This window comes from Panthera onca, chromosome A1 (assembly GCF_046562875.1).
Source record: "Panthera onca isolate mPanOnc1 chromosome A1, mPanOnc1 haplotype 2, whole genome shotgun sequence".
NCBI lineage: Eukaryota > Metazoa > Chordata > Mammalia > Carnivora > Felidae > Panthera > Panthera onca.
In genome coordinates, this window is record NC_138339.1 from 159,062,023 (window position 1) to 159,084,221 (window position 22,199).

The window sequence follows — 22,199 nt, forward strand, 5'->3', positions numbered from 1 at the left end:
ATTACCAGAGGCGTTTAAAATCACCCCGTAATTCTTGATGATTTTTCTCACAGCCCGAGTGGAATTGTGACTCAAGGTGGTAAACACTGTCGCCGCCAGCGGTGGAGGAGACCGCGTGGTCGCTGCGCCGTGAGCCCGCACACACGCTGCGCGGCGACGCCCCAAGCTGCACGGTCCCCGCTGGGGACCGCGGGGTGTGGAGCTGCTCACGCCCCCCGCATGGCCTCCCGGCAGCCGCTGTGATGGGGGCCGGGGGGCCGCAGACTGCTGGCGGCGTCACCCTTCCTGCGCGGGGATCCCCGGTTTCCGGGCAGAGGCAGGCACGGTGACCCCAGGCGCTCCTTCTCCTGAGCTGCTGTTGGTCCGCACAACCGGGGCAACGGTGGCGGCCCCTCCTAGCGTGCCCGGCGCCTGGCGTGCGGGGGGAACTTGGTGGTTCCCAACGCTCGTGGATGCACGGCTTGCCCTGGGTCCCCTCGCCGGCGAGGGGACTGGCCGCTGGACCCCACAATTCTCTCAGAGCGTTTTCCACTTGGCTGCCGTCACCCAGAAGAACCTCACAACGACGGGAGACGCTGTTCATTTCCACGCGGCAGAGGACAAGGATGGCGGCTGTCACAGCTGCCCGCGTAGGACTCTGTGGCTGGCACCCCGAAAGCACCGACGCTCTACACGGAAAAGGGCGACTCCGCGTCGCCGAGCCTCGCACGCACGCGCACACGTACACACGCATGCGCGGCACGGGCGCACCGGGACGGCGCCGCGGGACTATGCTCACGGCGCAGCGCTCGAGTCACCCCTGAACGTTCCCTGCAGACCCTGTTTCAGAGCTAGATTTGACAACCGCAACCCAGTTAGAGGAGGAAGCGCCTAACATGGCTCCGACCCCACATCCGGGAAGACAAGGACCCCAGCGCCCCACGCGGCGCAGCCCTGCATCCGGGCCGCACACCGGCCTCTGCTCCTTCCCCAAGTCCTCGCCGAGCCCTGGAATCTGTGTTCGGGCGACGGCTGTCAGGCCCACCCGCGCCCCTGCCTGGGCCAGCCCGTGAAAGCCCTCCCGCGGCACCTGCGGGGAGTCCAGGCCCCCAGAACACAGTAAGACCCAGGGCCACATGCCCTCCCTGCATTCACACTGCCTCGGGCCTCTCTGGACCATTCCAGAACATTCCTTGGGTCTGCCCTGCTGGCCCGGAAAGTCTCTGTGTGGGTAAGAAATGTCTTCACATGCTCGGTGCACGTGGGTCCTCCCTGCATTCTGGGTGGGCACCAGCCCCACGCTGGGGAGGCCGCAAGAGGTCAGAGGACCCCCCCCCCCCCCACCACAGAGTCAGCCTCTGCAGGTCCGGTTCTGGCACTTGACGTAGAAGGTGCTAGAGCCTGGAGTGCATCTGGATTAAGGCAGAGAACAGCTGTGATGTGTGGGGACAGAACGGAGGTTACATTCAGGGCCAGTGTGGCCACCCAGGTCACATGGGGCTCTGCCCTGCCCTGCTCAGCAGCTCTGTTCACACTTCCCAGGCACAACCCCAACCCGCAGCCCCAGACCCCTACAGCAGGCGGGAAAAACAGGAAACGGGGGCGTCCTCGTTGGCGAAATGGCAGTGGGCTGGAAGCGCTAATGAGCTCACTCCATCCTTCTAGGACTGAGTGTGAGGGACACAGGAGGTTGAGGTCAGTGCTGGCCCTAGAGAGGCCTCTCCCGGGACAGCACACCTTGCCTGCCTGCTGGAGGTCTATAACCACGCCGGTGGGCACCTAACCAGCCACCAGGACAGGACAGGCAGGGAGGGAGGCCACACTGGACAGCTTCCGACGGTTCCTGGGCTGCCTCGAGTGTGTGGTGTGGCTGGACCCCATCTACCAATATGCCCCATTTACTGAACTCTTGTGCCCACGGTCATCACAAACACAGCTGGGCCACTCCTGCCTGTGCCCTCCGTCTCTGGTTTTGTTGTAAGGTCCACAAAGGTGATGGGGGAGATGGGCCCAGACACAGAGCCTGGGCAGGTGGATGTCTGGGAGCCGGCACTGCCGCACCCTGGCCACATCCCCCTCCGTCCCGGCCCCACAGAGCAGCAGAGTGGGAGGCACTCCCCAGAGGCTGTGGAGCTGGGGTCCGGGGCGTGGGCTCGGGGCGGGGGCTCCTGACAGCCGGGGGCCAGCTCTGACCCAGGGACCTGGAGCTGAGAAGGGGTCCTTTTGCCACAAACGAGGGCCTCCTTCACACCCTCAGCACGGTGTCCCCGCGAGGCCGCCATCTGGTGCCCATCCTGCCTGGAATGCTGGCCTGGCTGCCGATACACTTTCAAGCCACTTGTCCCAGAAGCCCCTGCAGCCCGAGGCCTCCACACCCCTGCGCACACGCAGCTCCCACCACAGATAACCATCAGAAAGGAACTCCCTTTCAACTTTCCTGAATTTGAAATCCCTGTGAATCCAAGGGTCACACTTGTGTTTAATTCCAGGGAGGGCTGCACTGCCCCCTGGCTCTGCGGCAAAGCGTGCACTTGTGAGGGTTTGGAAACCAGCGACGGGACCCGGAATGTTCACGGAGTCCATGTCCCACCGAGCTGGGAACCAGGTGGGAGGCTGTCCTCACCCGTAGGCAGGGGCAGGAGAGTGGGCTCACCGCTGGTCCCATGCTGCTGCCGCATGGCCAGGGCAAAGCCCGCCAAGGGGCCTGGGAGGCTGAGCGTTACCCCCCTGCTCGGCCCCCGCAAACGAGCCTCAGGCCAAGGGAGGCTTGAAAGGAGTGTTACAGGGCCTCCTGGTCATGCTCTGTGGGCAGATCAGAAACCCAGTGGGGACGTAATTGGCACCAGATTTTAAGGCGCAAATGTCGAGGAAGAGGGAGAAAACCATAGAACTGAGAGTGTTGTTTGCTTGTGAAGCCACTGGACTCCACACAAGTGCCACAGTGAAGCCCCGGACAAAATCAGGACTCGGTGCACCTGGGAGCCTGTCGGGAGCTGGTCCCCGCCCCCACAGCGCGTGGCCAGGTCCAGGGGACCGCAGAGCAGGGATGGCAAGGGCCTTGCCGAGCTGGAAGCATCACCGGACACGCCCTCAGGCCAGAGGTGGGGCAGCCGTGGCAGGCCCAGCGAGGAGGCCTTGTGGCCACGTGGGTGTCTCAGTGTAACACACCACATGGTCAGTCTTCGGGGCAAGGACAGGCTGATGGGCTGAGGGAAGCTTACGAGACCTGCCAGGCATCAGCCAAACTAGCCCAAAGCAGGGCTGACTGGGGGCAGGTGCCATGGACGGAGAGCCAACCCCTCCCGGAGCTCGCTGACAGCCGCCCTGCGAGCTCCTGCATCGAAGGGGAGGACCCTCACTGTTGCCTCAGCACGGGACGCCGTGGACCCTCACTGGTGCCTCGACATGAGATGTTGTGGACCTGTTGTTATTAGCAATGTTCCTGCGGGTGAGCATCGCACACTGTCCCAGGACTGCACTAAGTCCTCAGAGGAATCTGCTCATGTGGCCTGGATGGGGCACCAGGACGGGGCCCCAGGACAGGGCAGCAGCCATCTCTGGCTGGGATTATTCCATCGAGGCAGACCCAGCGCCTGGGGCCCCAGGAACCCTGAGCCCAGCGAGCTCCTGGAACAGTGTCCTGGGAGAGGGGTGTTGTGTGGACCGGCCTCAGGGGCCGAATGGGCTGATGCCTGAGGATCTGAGCAAGCGTCCAGGGCTGGGGAGGACGGGCAGGGGGGAGGCAGAGGAAGAGGCGCCACCTCACATGTGTCCAACAGCCAGCCGTGCGCATCCAAGGAGTCAGACCACCGTCTCCCACTCTTCAGAAGCCTCGACTTAGGGTCAGCCCCAGAGCAGTGTGTGTGACAGCCCACCAGCCACCCTCCCTCTGGCTTTGGGCTGAGCCTTCTGCGGTTCCTGGCCTGGCCCTCCCCAATCCCACACCCACCTTCTAAGTACCAAGAATTCCGTAAATCTAAAAGCAAATAGGAAGTTGCTTTATGCTTCACGGAAGACACGTCCTCAACAAACAGGAGCAGGCGGGCCGGGGCGGCGTGGATGGGAGGGCGCATGTCTTGTGTCCCTGGGGCTCCGCCAGGATGGCCTTTGGGACGGGTGCTGCCTCTCTCCAGCTGGGTCAGCAGAGCAGGGCACAGGTGCTCCAGGTGCTGGCCCACCGGGAGCCCCTCCACACCTCCCCGCTGGACACACACACGGGACAGCATCTGGGAGGCAGGGGTGGAGATGGAGGGACGGAGGGGTGGGGGCGGGTCAGGCTTCAGCAGGGAGGGGTCATGAAACCGCTGTCATGAGGGCAGGCCAGGAGGCGCCTGGTCTGTGACAGCTGTGTCACCTTGGGACACCGGACACGCCATGGCCTCCCCCATGGTCTCCTGTTGACTCAGGACAGTACCAGCCTCCCCCGAGCAGACGTGAAGGGAGATGGTAAACAGCAGGCGCCCATCCAAGCCAGCATGCAGTGACCTGGGGCTGGAGGAGTGTGGCCTCGGGAACTGTGCCCACAGCTGCCATGGGACAAGGATGGACCACCACGCACCAACAGCTGCTCCCTCGGGCAACAAGCACCTTCGTTTTGGGGAAACAGCAAATGGTCCGTAGAAACCGAGACAGGAGGGATGGGGCAGCCCTCAGTCACAACAGGCCAGGTGCCCGGGGCGCTCCTGCCCCACCCGCGTGCTCACAAATGCAGCACGTCCTAGCAGCCCCGAGGATTCTGAGGGAAAGTTCCAAGAATCAGAACTAGACCCTAGTTAGGAAAACGAGGGGACGTCTGGGGTGGCCGGCGAGGCCACGCTAGGGCGGCTCCGGGGACAGAACACATGTCAGGTGCCCCGAGAGTGCTCACGGCCAAGCTGCGTCCCACACGGCGTCCCCCCCAGGACTGCGGCCTCCTCGCCGAGGCCCCCAGTCAAAGGCGACTCCCCACACGCTCAGCACCTGCTGCCGCGTGTACGCATGAGCCATAACCCTTCCTGCACGGCCACCTGGGCGGTTGGAGCCCTGAGTCCTGGGGGTCAGGAACGTTCTTGGCCTCAGCCATTCACCACACACCCAGGGTGTTCGTCATAAAGCTGGAAACTTCAAATGTTTACCGGTTGCCGCTGACAAGCCAAGATTTGACTGATTCATTAAATTTCCATAAACAGCTGATGAATTCTTTGTCCCTCTTTGTCAGAAGAACCTGCCTGAAAACGTGCTCATGACAAATTACTTCAGGATGAGCACTCTTCTGTCCTCAGGACAGGAACAAGGAGACGTGGCCATGCCACCCAGGGCCCTTCCCCAGGGTCTTTGTTCTCGGGGATCTCAGGACCTCAGCAGATCTCAGAAGTGCCAACCCTGTGACCCTGATGGGAGCAGGTGCGACGAGAAAGGGCCACGCAGAGCCAGGGCGGCCGTGCACCATCACAGGCTGGGGCCACCATGGGAGAGCCTCCAGGGGAGCGGCCCTGTCCCTGCCCCCCCAAGCCCTGGGGCTCCCGCGCGTGCACAGGCGTGTCCACAGGAAAGCGTGAACAAAGGAGGCTTGGTACCATCTCTCCAGCTTCCAGGGTGAGCCGGCAGAGCCCTCGCGGCTCCAGAGGGACACCCGGCAGGGAGAGAAGGGCAGGAGAGCAGTGGCTGAGGCTCCAAACCCACAGCGGCACCTGACACCCCCCCCGCCCCGCCCCCAGAGCTCCCTTCCCAGCAGCACTGGCTCCACCCCAGCCTGGACCCCACTTATACCCCCATCCCCGGCTGCTGGCTCTGCAGAAGGCCTGGCCTCTCCCCCTACCTCCCCCAGCTAGCGCCAGCTCACGGCCCAGACGCACCTGTGCTGGTCTTCAGGAGGAGCCACAGCCCGGAGATGTCCTGCGACAGCAGGGAGATACGGCTTAAGGTCATGCTGTCGCCACCAACGTGCGTCAGGAGGCGGCGGCCTGCCTCCCGGAACGCCCGTCCTGGGCGCACAAAGGAAGGCGGCAAGGCTCCATTTTGGGGCCACCAGCCGGCCTGCCCCCCAGGGCCTTGGTGCCGGCTCCCCAGCAGCGCGCAGCTTGCTAGAAGTGCTCGCAGCCAGGAACTGCCCAGCCCCCTCGCAAGCCTCCTGCAGCCCCGGCTCCCTCCCTGCCGCCCGTCAGCACCCTCCCTGCGGGGGCCCCACACCCTCCTAAGTCGGCCCCCAGCCCGTGGGCGGGGCAGGGTCTGCACCTCCAGGCCTTGGTGGGGGGGCACCTCGCCTGCCCAAGTCTGTCTGTCCAGTTGGTCCCCCGCTCCTTGGAGAGCTGTGTGTGTGCACGGATGTTCACGTGTGTGAACAGGTCCTGAGCAGGTGAGATCTCAGACGCCCCCAGGGGCTAAGAACATGGAAAATATAACGGGGAGGGGGGGGGCCCTTGGGGAGCTCGTTAAAATGTGGGTTTGGTTCTGCCTGGGGGTGCAACCAGCCTGGTGCTAATGAACTCCCAGGTGACAGGAGGCCATGTCTGAGGACCAGGCTGTGGGCAGGAAGAGGGGAGGGGCCCAAGGAGCCCCCCAGCCCTGGGGAGCAGGGTCTTCAGGCTGGAGCAGGGCTGGTTTGGGGCCTTGTGATAGGAACCAGCTCTGGCAGAAGCCTTCAGGGCATTTGCAGAGTGTACCCCCACAACCTCCCTTGGAACATAATGTCACAGACTCGCTTTCCCACCAGCCAGGGCCCCAGGGGCCGCAGGGTCACACTACTGGGGCACCGTCACTGCACTGGCAGCTGCCGGCACCCGCTCCACACCCGCCCCCTTCCCTCCTGTCACGTGACCAGACTGACCTGGTCTCTGCTGGACAATTCCAATCCCCTCCTTCCTGCTCCCCAGCCTCCCCCGCTGACGCTTAATGCGTTGGCCGAGAAACAGGGTGGGGGGACGTTCAGGCAGACCAGGGTGCAAGCCCCTGGCACAGTGGGCCGGCCTCCTCCGAGCCAAGCCCATCCAGCCTCCTCTGAGGCCGCCCTCACCGGCATCGCCCTAGCCGGGGTCCCCAGCGGCATGGCCGGATTAGCTCTGTCCGGGGCACTGGTGCGGCTTCCTCGCAGCACTGGGCAGGCCTGGGCGGGACACCCTGAAGTCCAGCATGCAGGGAGGCTGTGCCCAGCAAGTAACTGGCAACCAAACAGGAGGGCTGAGAAAGAAGGTGTCAGACCCGAGGCTCAGCCACCAGGAGGGACGTGGCTCTTATGCAGGAGGAGGACAGGGCCACGTGGAGGGGCGAGGAGCTCCAGGGACGCTTCTCCCTCCCCATGCCCCCATTTTGGTGCCACAGCAGGCTCTTGTGGCCTAGGCCTCAGCCTCTGGGCCCACGGTGGGCACTCAGTGCCACCAGCAGCTGCCTGTGCTCTCAGGAGGGCGGCAGCCACGGGGGTATGACCTCGGCTAGGGGCCGTCTGTACCCAGGATGCCTGCCCGCATCCGTCCTAGTGTTCCCCACACCCTGCTGGGCCAGGCCCTGGCAAGAGCGGGGTCTTGCACCCTGGGACACATAGCCATTCCTGGGCCTCACCCACCTCCTTTTTCCCACCCTGTCAGAGAGAACGGCTGCCCGGAGCCAGCCGAGGTCCACCCCAACTCCTGGCCATTGGACTCACGACTGACTGAGTCCACAGTCTGCCCTCCAGGCCTGCCACTGTTCTCAGGACACGTGTGTGGCCACACCTGTGACGGCACCTGTTTTCTTGGTTTACTCTCCAGGCGGGGTCCTAGCAACCCCCCACCCCATGCCTCTGCCAAGCATGCGGAATGCTGGTCCTGGGGCTCACGCAAAGCGAGCACACGCTCTAAGACAGGTCCCTTTGGAACCGGGACACAGCATTCACAGAGGCAGCTGCTGGTGGGACGTCTTCCCTCTGCAGACCCATGATTCGTTCATCCCAGAAATGTGTGCCAGCTGCTCTGGCAGGCATGGGGATGGAAAGTGACAGCGCTCGGAGGTGGGTCGTGGTGAGCAAGCAACTTCTCCAGCCCTGGCCACTGTCCGTGAGGGGCCAGGACCAATCCCAAATCAGTACTGGGCTGGGCTCTCTGCCCCAAACACCCACAGAGTTGATCCGTTGCCGGCTTTGAGTTTTTCCCCAAACGCGTCCTCCTCTGAGGGCACCCCTCACCCACCCACCCTGAATGGCGACCCGCCGTCTTGCCCTGCGGCCCCACGTCCCCCGGGTGCTCACACCCACCCCGTCCTGCCCTCATGGCCTGCATCCCAAGCGCTCACACCTGCTCTGACCCGAGGCCCGGTCCCCAGGCGAGCTCCCTTACTTCACCTCCCGCTGCTCGTCCAGTGCCCACAGAGGCCCGGCACATGTGTGTTAAGTGGCTGCGGTCACAGGTGGGCTCGTGGACCGGTGATGAGGGCGCGGAGGCGACAGCGTGTGGGCGGTTTCTGTGCGTCACCTTGTCGGTGCCAGCCTGCCGCCGCCCTGGAGGCCGAGGGTGGAGTTTCGGCTTCCAGGAGGCATGTGCGCCCCGTGGCGGGGTCACTGCCTCCCTCGCTCACCGCAGTTCCCGCCCCTGGCTCTTGGCCACAGTCTCCACCTCGAACCACTGCCCCTCCCTCTGTGGCCCCACCAGGCCCACCAGGAAGAGCCAGGATCTGGTGGTTCTGCCTCTGGCTTCACCTGCACCCAGAGCTGTGTTCTCTGGGGGACCCTGTGGGGAGCCAGCCTTCCAGGGCAGGGGCGTAGGGACCAGAGGCCAGGCAGGCATTTCTGCCCAGTCTCCAGGGCCAGAGGCCAGCTGGGAACTGGCTCAGTGGCTGTGGCCCTGAGAGCCTCCGAGGATGGCCTGGGGCGGGGGCCTGGCCCTGGGATGCATTGCCAGGGGTTTGTGGACATCAACCCTGATTGGGTGATACAAGTATTAGTCACTTTTCTCAAAAACGGGTAGAGTCCCAGAGCCCACTCCGTGTTTTCCTCTGTGTGACAGGTGGTGAAGCCACCGCAGGCCAGTGGGTGCCTGGGGACAGAGCTGTGCACACAGAGCCTGCTGTCGGGCACAGGTTTCCCCTCAGGACGCAAGGGCCAGACGATTTTGCAAGTATTCACCTCTTTCTGACCAACAACAAAGGCAACTTTATGTGGTTCCACCCCACAGTGCTCGCAGGTCAGGGGAGGAGGGAGGAGCCCTGTGGCAGAGACCGCGGCCAATCCAGGAGGGTGGGGGCAAACTGGATGGGGCAGGTGTGAGCGGCCTCAACGGGCAGGTTGTGCTGTTTCCTGTGCAACATGCCCGACTGCGACGTTGTCTTCCCTGGAGGGCTCCTGGGGCCAGGTCCTCTGTGCCCCTTCCTCGGGGAGAAGCCTGGGGACAGGGAGGCCCCGTCTCTCCCTCCTCAGCCTCAGGTGAGTGATGGACACTGTACGTCACCACGAACAGGACGTGCTGGTTTATGTGTGGAAATGCAACGGGATCGGTCAGAATCTGTAACGTTTGGCACCCAGAGTAGGTGACACACACTTGAAACACAAGTGTGGAGGACCAGTAGGCCCAGTGCTCATGGTCCTTCCGCGGCTGCGCCTGACTGGTCCGTGCAGGCGTCACTCCTTCCCCATCCAGGGGTGCAGGAAAAGCTAAGCCTGGCACGGAGCAGTCTCCTTGTGGGCAAACCCTTGTCCCTTTAACCTTACAGGTGCATCTGCATGACCTTAACACGCGTTCCAGCAATGGTGCAGGGAACAGGGCCAAAGAGTGGCTCCCGCCAGTTTCTGCCAGATGCCGGCGGGAGGGGGGGCGGGGGGGACGGCGCTGCTTCCTGCATCCAGAGCACAGCACCTCCCTCACTACCTGCCTTGTCTCGTCACCACGGCAACCCAGGCAGGCAGGTGTCTGCTCCACTGGGGCAGCCGGGGAAGCTGGACACTATGGCTGCTGTGTACTCAGGCTACTGTCTTCCTCCTGAGGCCCCTCCCCCCAGCCCCCAGCCCCTCTCCCATCCCCTTCTGGAGCCCCCCTCCTGCCTTCCTAACCCCCTGCACCCCTGCCCTCCTTTGGCTCGGCTGGATCCTTCTATCCCTGTCCTTCTTGCCCTCGAACCCGCTGCTTCTCCTGCGATGGTGCTGTCCTGGGCACCCCCCAACTGTTCCTCCCTCTTTCTCTCAGGCTGCCCTTCCTTCTGACTTCAAACCGGCTCTGGTAACCCCGTCAGCTGAGGACAGCGAAGCCCCATCAGGCACGCAGGCACCCCACCCTGATGCGGCCCTCAGCTGCCCTTCCTCTTACACACCAGCCTCACACTTCACTGCACTTCTGTCAGGCCCAGAGGGGGCAGCCAGTGAGCACCCGGTGCCCTGGCTGGGACTCCACCCCCTGAAGGTCCTGGAGCCAACACCAGGTGCCCAGTGGCCACCTGCCCGGTCTCCTCAAGCTGAACTGGAAGGCTCTCTTTGGCTTATTGGAAAAACAAATCCACGAGCGGCAGCCATCATCACATCTGCCATGGGCTTCCCCTCGTCCAGGCGTGGCCTGGGACCCAGGTGCCATCGCTCCCCTCCCGAGGGCACAGGCTGTGACCTGGGGTGAGCTGGCGGGAGCCTCGTCCTCCTCCTCCTGGATCAACAACTTCTCTCCACACACCTAACAAATCCGGGCGGGCGCTGGGGCCGGGTACACAAAACACAGCTGGAGCCTCAGGTTGATTAAAATGCCACCGTAGGCATGGACACCGTCAGGGCGAGTCCTTCCACGAGACGCCCGTGGGTCTGGGAGCAAGCCGGCCTCGCCCTGGGGAGCTGGGGGTGTCGGGCGGAGGGCGTGCGGCATTCAGATGGCGGCTCAGGGCACCGCCTGCCTGACTCAGTGCTTCCCACCCCAGACAGGGAAGGCAGCCGTGTCCCCCCACCGTCAGGAGGACACAGGTGGCGTGTGGCGTGTGCCAGAGGTCGGAGGGTGCGCAGAGGTGACTGACACACTCTGGATCATGATGGCCGGGGGCTCGGGACCCACCGAGGCTCCCAAAGGGAGTTCTGGGTTCCAACCCGGCCACCGAGCCGGGGTCAGGCTCCTCCGTGGAGGGGCTTGGTAGGTGACCCCGTGGTACACAGGAGTGGGGCCAGGCATGTCTGACGGGCTGAGCCTGAGTTTCGTGGGGGTGGTGGGAGAGGCAGGAGCAGCTGAGAGGCAGGCCAGGCCTCGCCCACGGGAGCCAGGACCTAGGGCTGCTGCACCCAGGTGTTGGCGCCCACTGGAGGCTCGGGGCAGGCGCCAAGGGGCCTGCACCCATAGGTATGGCATCTGCATCTGAGGAAGGGGTCCGGACCGGACATGAGACAGCACGTGGGAGGACGGATGTGGCATCAGGGGGCCCCTCAGGAGGGACACCCGGAGAGGGAGGAGGGAGGCACGGCCCGGGGCTCAGAGGTTCCACGGGAAGACGGCCAGGGTAGGGGTCTGGGTGTGCGGACAGGACAGGAGCCTGCACCGTGTGGCCGGGTCTGGGGGCACACCTGAGACCTGGAGCTACCTCGGTCACTCAGGGAGTGCCCAGGATGGCAGGGGCCGTGGGCCACATCTGCCGCCTCGGGGGTCACCAGCCCCATGTTCCAGCACCAGCACCTCTGCTGCTGCCCACCTGTCCCAGGTGACAGACAGGGTGCAGCCTCCCTGGACCCCATCCTGCATCCCAGCAGCCCCACCGCCAGGGCATGGGAAGGCAGCTAGGGTCTGAGCCAAGATGCCTGTGATGGGCTGTGGGCTCAGAGTTCCTCCCACTCCCCACCTCCTGCTCTCCCTCCTGGGGTGATAGGCGGGGCCCGGGGTGGGGCTGCTGGCAGCTGGCTGCAGCCCTGCAATAACCTGGAGGGATGAGTCATTAAGGTCAGAGTCTTAAACAAAACAGGTGGCCTGCGCTCTGACAGGGGACAGTGACCAAGACAGGGTGTGGTGGTCCCCGAGCCTGGCCCTGGGCTCTGCCCCTGGATTGCCAGTGGTCTTCTCTCCGTGGAGCACATAGTCTCCAAGCAGCTGCAGTTAGCAGTTAGCGGGGAGACTGAAGCACCAAGCTCCAGGTGCGGGGACCCCACCCTTCACCCCAGGAGCATGCAGACCCCCCCCACCCACCCAGGGCAGCCAACGCTGAGTGGCATGAAGACAGAAGACGGGGGCTGGGCGTCCCTGAGACTGGCCTTGGGCAAACTGCAGGGGCCCTGCACCATCGCTCCCACCTTGTGGATGGGAAGACTGAGCCTCTGCCTCAGCACACAGCGAGGAACGAGGCCTGTGGGCTCCAGATGGCGCCAAGGCTCAGGGGCCCACGCCAGCTGGACCCAGATGGAGCGGGCTGTCCGCACAGTGGGGGGGAGCAGCTGCCCCCGGGCCCTGGCAGAGGCGCCCCAGAGAACAGAGACCTGTTCAGAGGCCTGACCTCGTCCTGAGACAAAGGGTGTGGTGGGGGTTCTGGCCAAGGGTCCCACATCCCCAAGCAGTGGGACAAGTCGAGCCGCTCCTCGGGCAGACGGGTGGACGGAAGGATGTCTGGAACCATGGCAGGGAGGGTTCTGGCCGCAGGCACACCCACCAGACCTGACGCAGTTGTCCCCACCAGCACGTCTCTGCACCTGCCGGGAAGGGAGGTGGCAGGGGGTCCAGGACCCATCCGAGGGGTCTAGCCACCTCAGGGTGCAGGGACTCTCGCATTTCCCAGCGTTCCCTGGACACCCTGGAGCCCTGCAGCCGGTTATAGTCAGGGCCACGACTCCTGTTTTCAGCCCAAGCCCCCGCTCATATCCCCGTTTTCTTTCTCTGGGTTGCACTCCACTGATGGTTAACTCTACTTTCTTCATAGACTCGGTTCAACCCTTGAAAGACCATCCCAGTCTTGACCCCAGACTTCTTCGTCCCCGTGCTGTCACTGTTTCAACCCGGCCAGTTTATCTTTCTGGGATGCTAAGCAGAGGCCCCTGACCCTGTGCGGGGCCCCGAGTGTGGGTGCCCAGCGGCTTCTTGGGAGATTGCATTCCCAGGCAGGACTGAAGGACCCATTGCATCCAGAACCTCCCTCCAAGGCTTCTAGAAGTCGTTAATCATCCCGGAGGGTCCTTGTTTCATTCCAGAAATCTGAGGTCCCCTTTTACTTTCAGACAACTGTGAGGCACAAAATAGCTGTGGTCCAACAGACAGATGCCCGGGAAGGGGCAGGTGGCGGACTGGGGGAAGCAGAATTCCCGAGGCTTCCCACAGCAGGGATGGACAGATGAAGGCCGGCCCCAGATCAGAAGCTCCCAAAGGTCTCTTATCTCTGTTAAATTAGGCTTTTACTTGGAGATCATGGTAGACCCACACGCAGTCATGGGAAGCAGTGCAGAGACCCGTGGGCCTAGTACCCCTGCTGGCCACGCCAGGCCTCCCCGTGGCCACACCACACTCCCTTTTCTATGTCAGTGAAGCCATGTCTCTGTTGCTGTTCTGTGTTTCATGTGTATTTTTAAATTTTTTTTAACGTTTACTTATTTTTGAGACAGAAAGAGACAGAGCATGAATGGGGGAGGGGCAGAGAGAGAGGGAGACACAGAATCCGAACAGTCTCCAGGCTCCGAGCCATCAGCACAGAGCCCGACGCGGGGCTCGAACTCACGGACCGCGAGATCATGACCCGAGCCGAAGTCGGACTGAGCCACCCAGCCACAACTGACTGAGCCACCCAGGCGCCCCACGTGTCTATTTTTATTCAGAGGCATGAGACTTGCGCACAGGCTGATGGCCCGTGCTCCCCACTGTCCTCACCTGGACCCCGCTCCTGCTAAGGCAAAGATCTCCGGCAGAGCCAACGCGCCTTCCGACTTGAAGCCATTCCTGAGGTGTTTGTGACTCACCAGTGAGGATGGCCTGCTTCCCTTCAGACCCACATCCCTGCTGTCACGGGCATTTTGGGGGCTACAGCAGGGCTCCCTCACCTCATCTCACCTCCTCTGATGTCTGTCTCCTTCAATGGCTTCTCCTCTGTCCCCCATAAAACACTCAAGCCCTATCCCTCCTCCCAGCACTTTGCCCAGTGGCACCTATGCTACCACCGTGGCTCAGAGCCTCGCTTCTGTGGCCTGCACTGTCCCAGGTTCTGCTTCCCACCCCACCCCACCCCACTGCCACACACACAGCCGCTTGAAGTCCTGTGTCTCTGAGATCCTGGACCGAACCCCCATCTGCCTCTGTGGCCACTGCCCAGGGTTCCGTGAACCACCCGTCTGCTCTCTGCTCCCGCGTTCATATTAACACATATGCTCCTCTTCCTGGAGGTCCTGCCCCATGTCACCAGGCAGCCACCAGAGACCATAGGCCTCCCCGCAACCATGAGCCGCCCTGACCCCTGGTCTTTACAGGACCTGAGCTCAGCCTGACGCTCGGTGCACTGGTGCAGACGAAACAAGGCCAGGTTGGGAGCATCTCAGGATTTGTGCTGGGCCTAAGTGCTCTGCAGACATGAGATTAACGCCAGTGGTGGACGTAAAGTGCCCCCTTTTATCTCTCGGAGCTCGGCTTTCGAGGGCCCTGGCAGTGACCCGGGGCACTCCAACGCGGCACGTGGTGACGTCCTGGGAGTCCCGAGTCATGGCGTGGCTGCTGGGGTTGCTCAAATATAATGGAAAATCCGTGCTCTTGATGTCAGAGCATAAACGAACTTTTTGGTGTTGATGTTGTGCTGATTTACGATAAACATGTGGGACGGTCAACGTAGATTGATTAATGGAGTGTTAAGGGCAGTGGTGAACGAAGTAAGTGCCCCCCAAATCCAACACTAGAAGGTTCTATGTCTGTTCCACAAAAGAGACCCGGCTGAGAAGGTGTCTTGTACCACTTTCGGCGGCTCCACGTGAGCTCCATGCCTTCCTGTAAGGAGGCACGCTTATTCCCCACATCTGCCTACGAGGAGCAAAGCCCAAATGCTAATAGGGGGACAGATGGGTTGGATGTGCTCACACTGGCTTTGTGGCAACAATGCAGGTTATTCTTAAGGGCACACTGGTTTCTAGTAATAAAAGGTGATGCTGTCCTTGGTTAAGGAATTATTTTAAATACCATGAGATTAGTACAGTGTGTACAAAATAAAAAGTAGCAAACAGCACTTGTGGCCTTAAGTCCCAAATGTTGGCCAAGGTGGGGGCTTGTGGTCGCAGCCACAACACAGCAGACCCCAACGGGATACAAGTTACTCTGGTCCCTGAAGGCCTGCAGGGCTCCCGCCCATCACCCAGCTCACTGGCTGGGCAAAAGCAAAAGCCTCACGAACGTTTAAAATGCAAATTTCTGTAAATGGTGTAAGAAAGTGCTCTAGTTTCATCCTTCTGCATGTTGCTGTCCAGTTCTCCCAGCACCACTTGCTGAAGAGACTGTCTTTTTTCCATTGGATGCTCTTTCCTGCTTTGTCAAAGATGAGTTGGCCATATGTTTGTGGGTCCAATTCTGGAGTCTCTATTTGATTCCATTGGTCTATGTGTCTGTTTTTGTGCCAATACCATGCTGTCTTGATGATTACAGCTTTGTGGTAGAGGCTAAAATCTGGCATTGTGATCCTTCCTGATTTGGTTTTCTTCTTCAACTTGACTTTGGCTATTCGGGGTCGTTTGTGGTTCAATACAAATTTTAGGATTGTTCTAGCTTCGAGAAGAATGCCGGTGCAATTTTGATTGGGATTGCATTGAATGTGTAGATAGCTTTAGGTAGTGTTGACATTTTAACAATATTTCTTCTTCCAATCCATGAGCATGGAATGTTTTTCCATTTCTTTATACCTTCTTCAATTTCCTTCATAAGCTTTCTATAGTTTTCAGCATACAGATATTTTACATCTTTGGTTAGGTTTATTCCTAGGTATTTTATGATTCTTGGTACAATTGTGAATGGGATCAGTTTCTTTATTTGTCTTTCTGTTGCTTCATTGTTAGTGTATAAGAATGCAACTGATTTCTGTACATTGATTTTGTATCCTGCAACTTTGCTAAATTCATGTATCAGTTCTTGCAGACTTTTGGTGGAGTCTATTGGATTTTCCATGTATAATATCATGTCATCTGCAAAAAGTGAAAGCTTAACTTCATCGTTGTCAATTTTGATGCATTTGATTTCCTTTTGTTGTCTGATTGCTGATGCTAGCACTTCCAACACTATGTTAAACAACAGCGGTGAGAGTGGACATCCCTGTCGTGTTCCTGATCTCAGGGAAAAAGCTCTCAGTTTTTCCCCATTGAGGATGATGTTAGCTGTGGGCTTTTCATAAATGGCTTTTATGATGTTTAAGTGTGTTCCTTCTATCCTGGCTTTCTCGAGGGTTTTATTATGAAAGGATGCTGAATTTTGTTAAATGCTTTTTCTGCATTGATTGACAGGATCATATGGTTCTTTTCTTTTATTAATGTGATGGATCAGATTGATTGATTTGCGAATATTGAACCAGTCCTGCAGCCCGGGAATGAATCCCACTTGATCATGGTGAATAATCCTTTTTATATGCTATTGAATTCGATTTGCTAGTATCTTGTTGAGAATTTTTGCAACCATATTCATCAGGAAAGATGCTCAACGTTGCTCCTCAATGGGGAAATAAAAATCAAAACCACACTCAGATACCACCTCACGCCAGTCAGAGTGGCTAAAAGGAACAAATCAGGAGACAATAGATGCTGGAGAGGATGTGGAGAAACGGGAACCCTCTTGCACTGTTGGTGGGAATGTAAACTGGTGCAGCCGCTCTGGAAAACAGTGTGGAGGTTCCTCAGAAAATTAAAAATAGATCTACCCTATGACCCAGCAATAGCACTGCTAGGAATTTACCCAAGGGATACAGGAGTACTGATGCATAGGGGCACTCGTACCCCAATGTTTATAGCAGCACTCTCAACAATAGCCAAATTATGGAAAGAGCCTCAATGTCCATCAACTGATGAATGGATAAAGAAATTGTGGTTTATGTACACAATGGAGTACTACATGGCAATGAGAAAGAACGAAATATGACCCTTTGTAGCAACGTGGATGGAACTGGAGAGTGTTATGCTAAGTGAAATAAGTCATACAGAGAAAGACAGATACCATGTGTTTTCACTCTTATGTGGATCCTGAGAAACTTAACAGAAGACCATGGGGGAGCGGAAGGAAAAAAAAAGTTAGAGAGGGAGGGAGGCAAACCATAAGAGACTCTTAAAAACTGAGAACAATCTGAGGGTTGATGGGGGTGGGAGGGAGGGGAGGGTGGGTGATGGGCATTGAGGAGGTCACCTGTTGGGATGAGCACTGGGTGTTATATGGAAACCAATTTGACAATAAATTTCATTTTAAAAAAATGCAAATTTCATTTCAGCCATCACATGTAGGATGCCTTTCTCACCTAATCCGTTCACAACTATCTGGCAGATTTCTGGAATGCTCAACAGCTTCTGGTCCAATTTCCAACATTCTAATGAAATCGTGCTAAAAAACTCTGCTTTGATTTCACCATGGGATGGATACTGCAACTGAAAACGTGTCTGAAAGGTGCCGGTGTCATTCAGGAAAATGCGCCGAGATTGGGGAATTGGACAGCCCGCTGTGGAGCACGAGGAGGCGGAGAGGAAGGCCACTGGCCCGCCTGTCCCGGGGACTCACCCCAGTCCTGTGCCAACGCCCGGCTCACTGTCAGGTGCCGCTCAGACTGTGTGTCCTGGAGTGAGCACACCTCCAGCCCCCTCCCCGTGGCTGCCGGCCTGACCCTGTCAACCATCACATGGGGATGGGGTGGGTGTGCAGGAGTCTCCTCCCCCGGATGGACGTCTCTGCCCGCAGCTGGCCAGTTCCCCAGGCGGGCTCTCCCAGCCCTGGCCTGCACAGAGACTGTGCAGCCTGATGCACACGCTTTCGCTACAGCATGGAGCCTCGGCCTGGCGCGGGGGACCCTACCTGCTGCGCGGGTCTGAACGAGAGCGCTTCTCAGGCCTTGAAACGTTTTGTTTACTCATTCGTTCTTAGCTTCACCCAGAAAACCTTTTATTTTTCCGAGAACTCACTCCTGTAGAGGCGTCACGGCGAGGCGAGTACTCAGGTACCTCTTTCAGGCAATCTTGGAAAATTAAGGTTTCTTTGGAAGAACAAACAGTTCACAGTATTTTGAAGGAAAGTGCAAACGGGCGGCCATGGCCGTGGCTTCCCGCTCCAACTGGTCTGGGTCCACGTGCAGGATGAGCGTCTGTCGTTTTTTGCTAGCGTGTTGTTCCTGAGGAACCTGCCCCCGGCCCACACACCTTGCAGGGTTCAGAGCAACGATTGCATGCCAGGATTCACACAGGTGTTGCCAGCATGGTTACGGAACCTCTGGGTCTTTCTCAATATAGGACGGCGACAAAGAGGGGCTCTGTCAACCCACGCTGCTGCCAGTATGGACCAGGTTTCCTACAGCTCTGACCACGCCCCAGGTTGATGCGGCCCAAGAAAATGTCCCTGAATTACGAGTCCCTTTGCATGTCACACGGAGCCCATGAGCGAATGACGAATCCAGACATTGACCTTGATCTCCTGCCGCTGCAGAAAGTCGTCTGTGGGGTCTTCTGGGGCCCGCCAGCGTGCCACCACATGCACGCACATGCAGGGCCACGCAGGAAGGGCTGACGCCCACCTGTGGAAGGCGCTAACTTGACCCTTCTGCTCCACACGGTGTGAGGGAAGAGCGAATCAAGTAGACACTGCATGCGAAGTGCCCTACACCCCAGGCAGAGGCAGCCGTACCCACAGAGCAAACGACACACGTGCTGACAGACGTCAGCCTGTTTCCTCTGAATTGCGACAGACTGGGTGGGGCCCCCCTGAACAGAAGCATCACCCTCAGTATCCGCTCGCCTGCGACCCTCTTCCAGACACGGTCTGCTCAGAGCCCCATCTTCCTCCCCAAAGAGCACAAGGTCACCACTGTGCCCCACTGGGTCCCCCCCCTCCCCAGGCGCTGGTGACAAGGTTTGCTGGGGAATCCCGTCCAAGCACGGACACCACGCTGTCACACACGCTGGCACGTCTGTGTCCTCAGAGCAACTGTGTCCCCAGAAAAGCACAGCCCCCCACCGCCCCGCCTGACAGCACCTTTGGGGGACGCTCTGTCGGGCTGGGCTCCCACGTACTGCATAGATGCCCCTCGGCCGTGCCCCCAGGGCTCCAGGAGGGTGACTCCTGTCCTGCAGCCCTGACTCCACTCCGAGTCCAGGCCAGAGCTGTGGGCCGAGAGGTGGGAAGGGCAGGGTCGTGGCCCTGGGTCCAGGCCACCACTTCGTCAAGGCGCCGCTCTCGGTCACAGGAACCGTGGCGTGGGGGCGACCGGGAGGGGAATCCGGATGTGGAGTGAAAATGGAGAGGAAAAGGGCTGAGAACAAAGCAGAAACTCTGCCGTGGGACTGACATCACGCAGGTGGGCTGGGGGCATCTGCCTCTGGTGCAGGAGGGACGGCCCAGTGTGCACACAAAGGAGCTTCCAGGAAGTCTGCAGGGGCTGGTGGGGAGACCCCGCCTCCAAAGCTTCCTTCCCACCTGGCTCCCACCTGGCCCCCTCCAGTGGCAGCCCTACCTGCCCCCTACCTGCCCCCTCCACCTGGCCCCTACCCACCTCCCACCTGCCCCCCTCCAGTGGCAGCCACTCAACTGCCCCACGGCCCTGACCTGCCCCCCACCTGCCCCCTCCAGGGGCAGCCCCTGTTGGAAGCTTCAACCCTCACTCAGCCTCAGTTTCCCTGTGGGGAGCAGCATGTGATTACTGTATAAACAGATCAGCCCAGGGGTCAAGCCCCTCTCTGAGCCAAGCCATGCTGGCCTTCCTGGGGGTCCTCGGTGGGGGGGGCCACCACCGTGCCGTCTGGCTTGGCGCCATCCCCACTGTCACAGAGACAAGACCAACAGAACCAACTGTGGGTCCTGCAGCAAATCCAAGCACGTGCACACATCACCCACTGGTGCCCACGCTCCCGACAGCCCCTAGACAGCTCCCTAGACAGCCCCTAGCCCGAAACACGATGTTGTTTCGGACAACTACTGCCTGGCCGTCCTCGGTGGTAAAGCAGGTATTGTTCACAGGAGACACCAAGGCACAGACTTGACCACAAAGCTCTCCATCGGAGGATGAGAATGCGAACCCTGGGCCACACAAAGGGCCTGGTAAACATCTGAACGTCCTGTCTTCATGGAGCTGTGATCCCTCCTCCCAGCCTGGTCACAGTGACACCACAGATTTGTCCTCACAGACAAGATGGGCCAGTAAAGAAACCATGTGATTCACATGCGGCCGGTTTCGTGAGCTTCAGGGGCAAGTGGAGGAGGAGCCCCACTCCGGATGGGATACCTGCTCAGCCCCGGTGCACGGCCAGGGCTCCAGGGGCATTCGCTGGGCTCTGCAGCTCCCCGGAGCCGACCACGGAAGCACCTTAAGTGTCACCAAACTGCATTTCAACTACAGCACAGTTGACCTTCCCGTAGGTCACCCCGGGTGTCACTCTGTCGGGGCATAATCAACACCAAGTAGCTGGTGGCTTTTGTTCTGTTTGCATGGAGCGGGTGGACCCCTGCACATGGAGCGCCCCCCAAACGAGGCCCAGCTTGGCTCTGACGGGCCTGGTGCTGGCCACGCTCCCTGCTGTCCAGTTCGGGCCAGCCGTGGAGTTGACCCTCTAGACACAGGGATGTCCCTGGCTTTTGGTAGCAGAGGGCATGACTCAGAGCTGATGATAACTTTGGATGAAAGGCTCACCTACTCGTAACACCCGTTCCCTGCGCTGTTCTGAGCCCCACGGGTACCTGCTTGTGACTCACAGGACGTCCCCCCTTCACCACGGGAGGTGTGGAACCGTCTCCAGGAGGCACGGCTACTGCATCACACCACGGCCACCAAAGCCAGGAGTGCTGGGAGCGACCCCAACAGGCGGTGGCTGATGAGATCCAGGGACTCACCCTCAGCGACAGACAGCAGCCAGGAGCACCACTCAGAATAGACGTAATAGCTTTTCATCTCCGCCACGGAGATTCGGGCCGCGCTTCTGTCCCCCATGGCTGTCCCTGTTCCCGGTTCTGCCGCCTTCCCTGCTCACCCACCAGCCTCTCCCACTGAACTTTGCTCCCTAAAATCTGCGTGAGGGACCAGCTGACTTTTTACTTCCGTTTCACCCATGAACAGAGACAAAACACTGAAGGGTGATTACCTTCCCACAAGCTCACATCTGCTCACCCCACCCTGCGTAAGTACACACGGACCCCGGCTGGCTGGCTCTGGCGGCCCAAGGAGGAAGGAACGTCCCGGCCTGTCTTGGCCTCAGTTCAGGGACAAGGGACAGCTCTGCCGGCATGACTTCCCTGAGCTTTTGTGGAGGCGACAGGAAGGTCAGATGCAAGGAGGGCCCACCTGCTGGCAGAGAGATGTGTGCATGCTGGGAGCGCCACACAGGACAAGATGCCCAGAGCAGCCCCACACCACCACCTTCTTCCACCTGATAAGGTCCGATGCTCCGGACACGGGTGACGATGTTTGGGAACAAACAGAGGCGGAGGCCGTATTTGCTGAAAGGGAGGTGAGGACCACAGAGACAAGGTCGCCCTGACCAGCCTTCTATTCCAAGCCTGTGGGTCTCTAACAGGTCTGGGGTGTGATGCCTGAGTCCCCACCTGGAGATGCTTTCTCAGAATCCAGGGGGGCATGGGCTGCCTCATGCCACCGTCACAGCCCTGCCTACCGCACGGAGCTCCACAGGGACAGGGTAAGGCACCCCTCCCCCTCACTCTGTTCAGGGACCACGGCAGTGGACAGAGTCCACACACCTGGGCCAGCGAGGCAGTCCAAGCCAGCTAGACAGTGGGGCTGGCTTCGGGTCCAAAGCAGTCCAAGCCAGCTAGACAGTGGGGACACCACAGATCCTGTGGGTGTCCAGAATCAAGATGCCACAAAGACCCAGATGCGTCAGGTCCCAGAACTGTCCCCAGGCCTGAGCCAAGCTATCCCCAAGCAGGCTGGTGGAAGACGGGGAGTTGGGGCTAGGCGCCGGAAGCAGTGACTTCAACCAAGTTGCCTGAAGTTTACAATGATGAAAATAATACGAATCGCCAGATTTCTTCAGAGCAAGAACCCTGTCCTTACCAGCCAGTCTGACCACAGCCCGTAAGGAAGCATCTCAGTACAAGTATTTCCTCTGATAAACACACTTTAAACAAAACCACACGCTCTCTCCTCATTTTCGCGGGTCTTGGCTGATCTCACCTGGGTGCTCTGGGGAG

At 59.7% G+C, this 22,199-nt stretch overlaps 1 protein-coding gene across 14 annotated transcripts in view; it reads right to left on the minus strand.

Annotated features, from left to right (window-relative positions):
• Positions 1–22,199, minus strand: part of MCF2L (MCF.2 cell line derived transforming sequence like) — a 133,621-nt gene that overhangs the window by 61,345 nt on the left and 50,077 nt on the right. For 2 of the 14 annotated variants that reach the window (XM_078452861.2, XM_060636643.3), the window contains exon 1: positions 20,886–21,045. The exons of 11 other annotated variants lie outside the window; for them this stretch is intronic. In XM_078452861.2, coding sequence (XP_078308987.2) covers positions 20,886–20,982 — 97 coding nt within the window. In that variant the 5' untranslated portion in view covers positions 20,983–21,045. Of the gene's footprint in view, positions 1–5,813; positions 6,076–20,885; positions 21,046–22,199 lie in introns of those variants that run through there. One more of the 14 variants, XM_060636646.3, reaches the window with a different exon arrangement.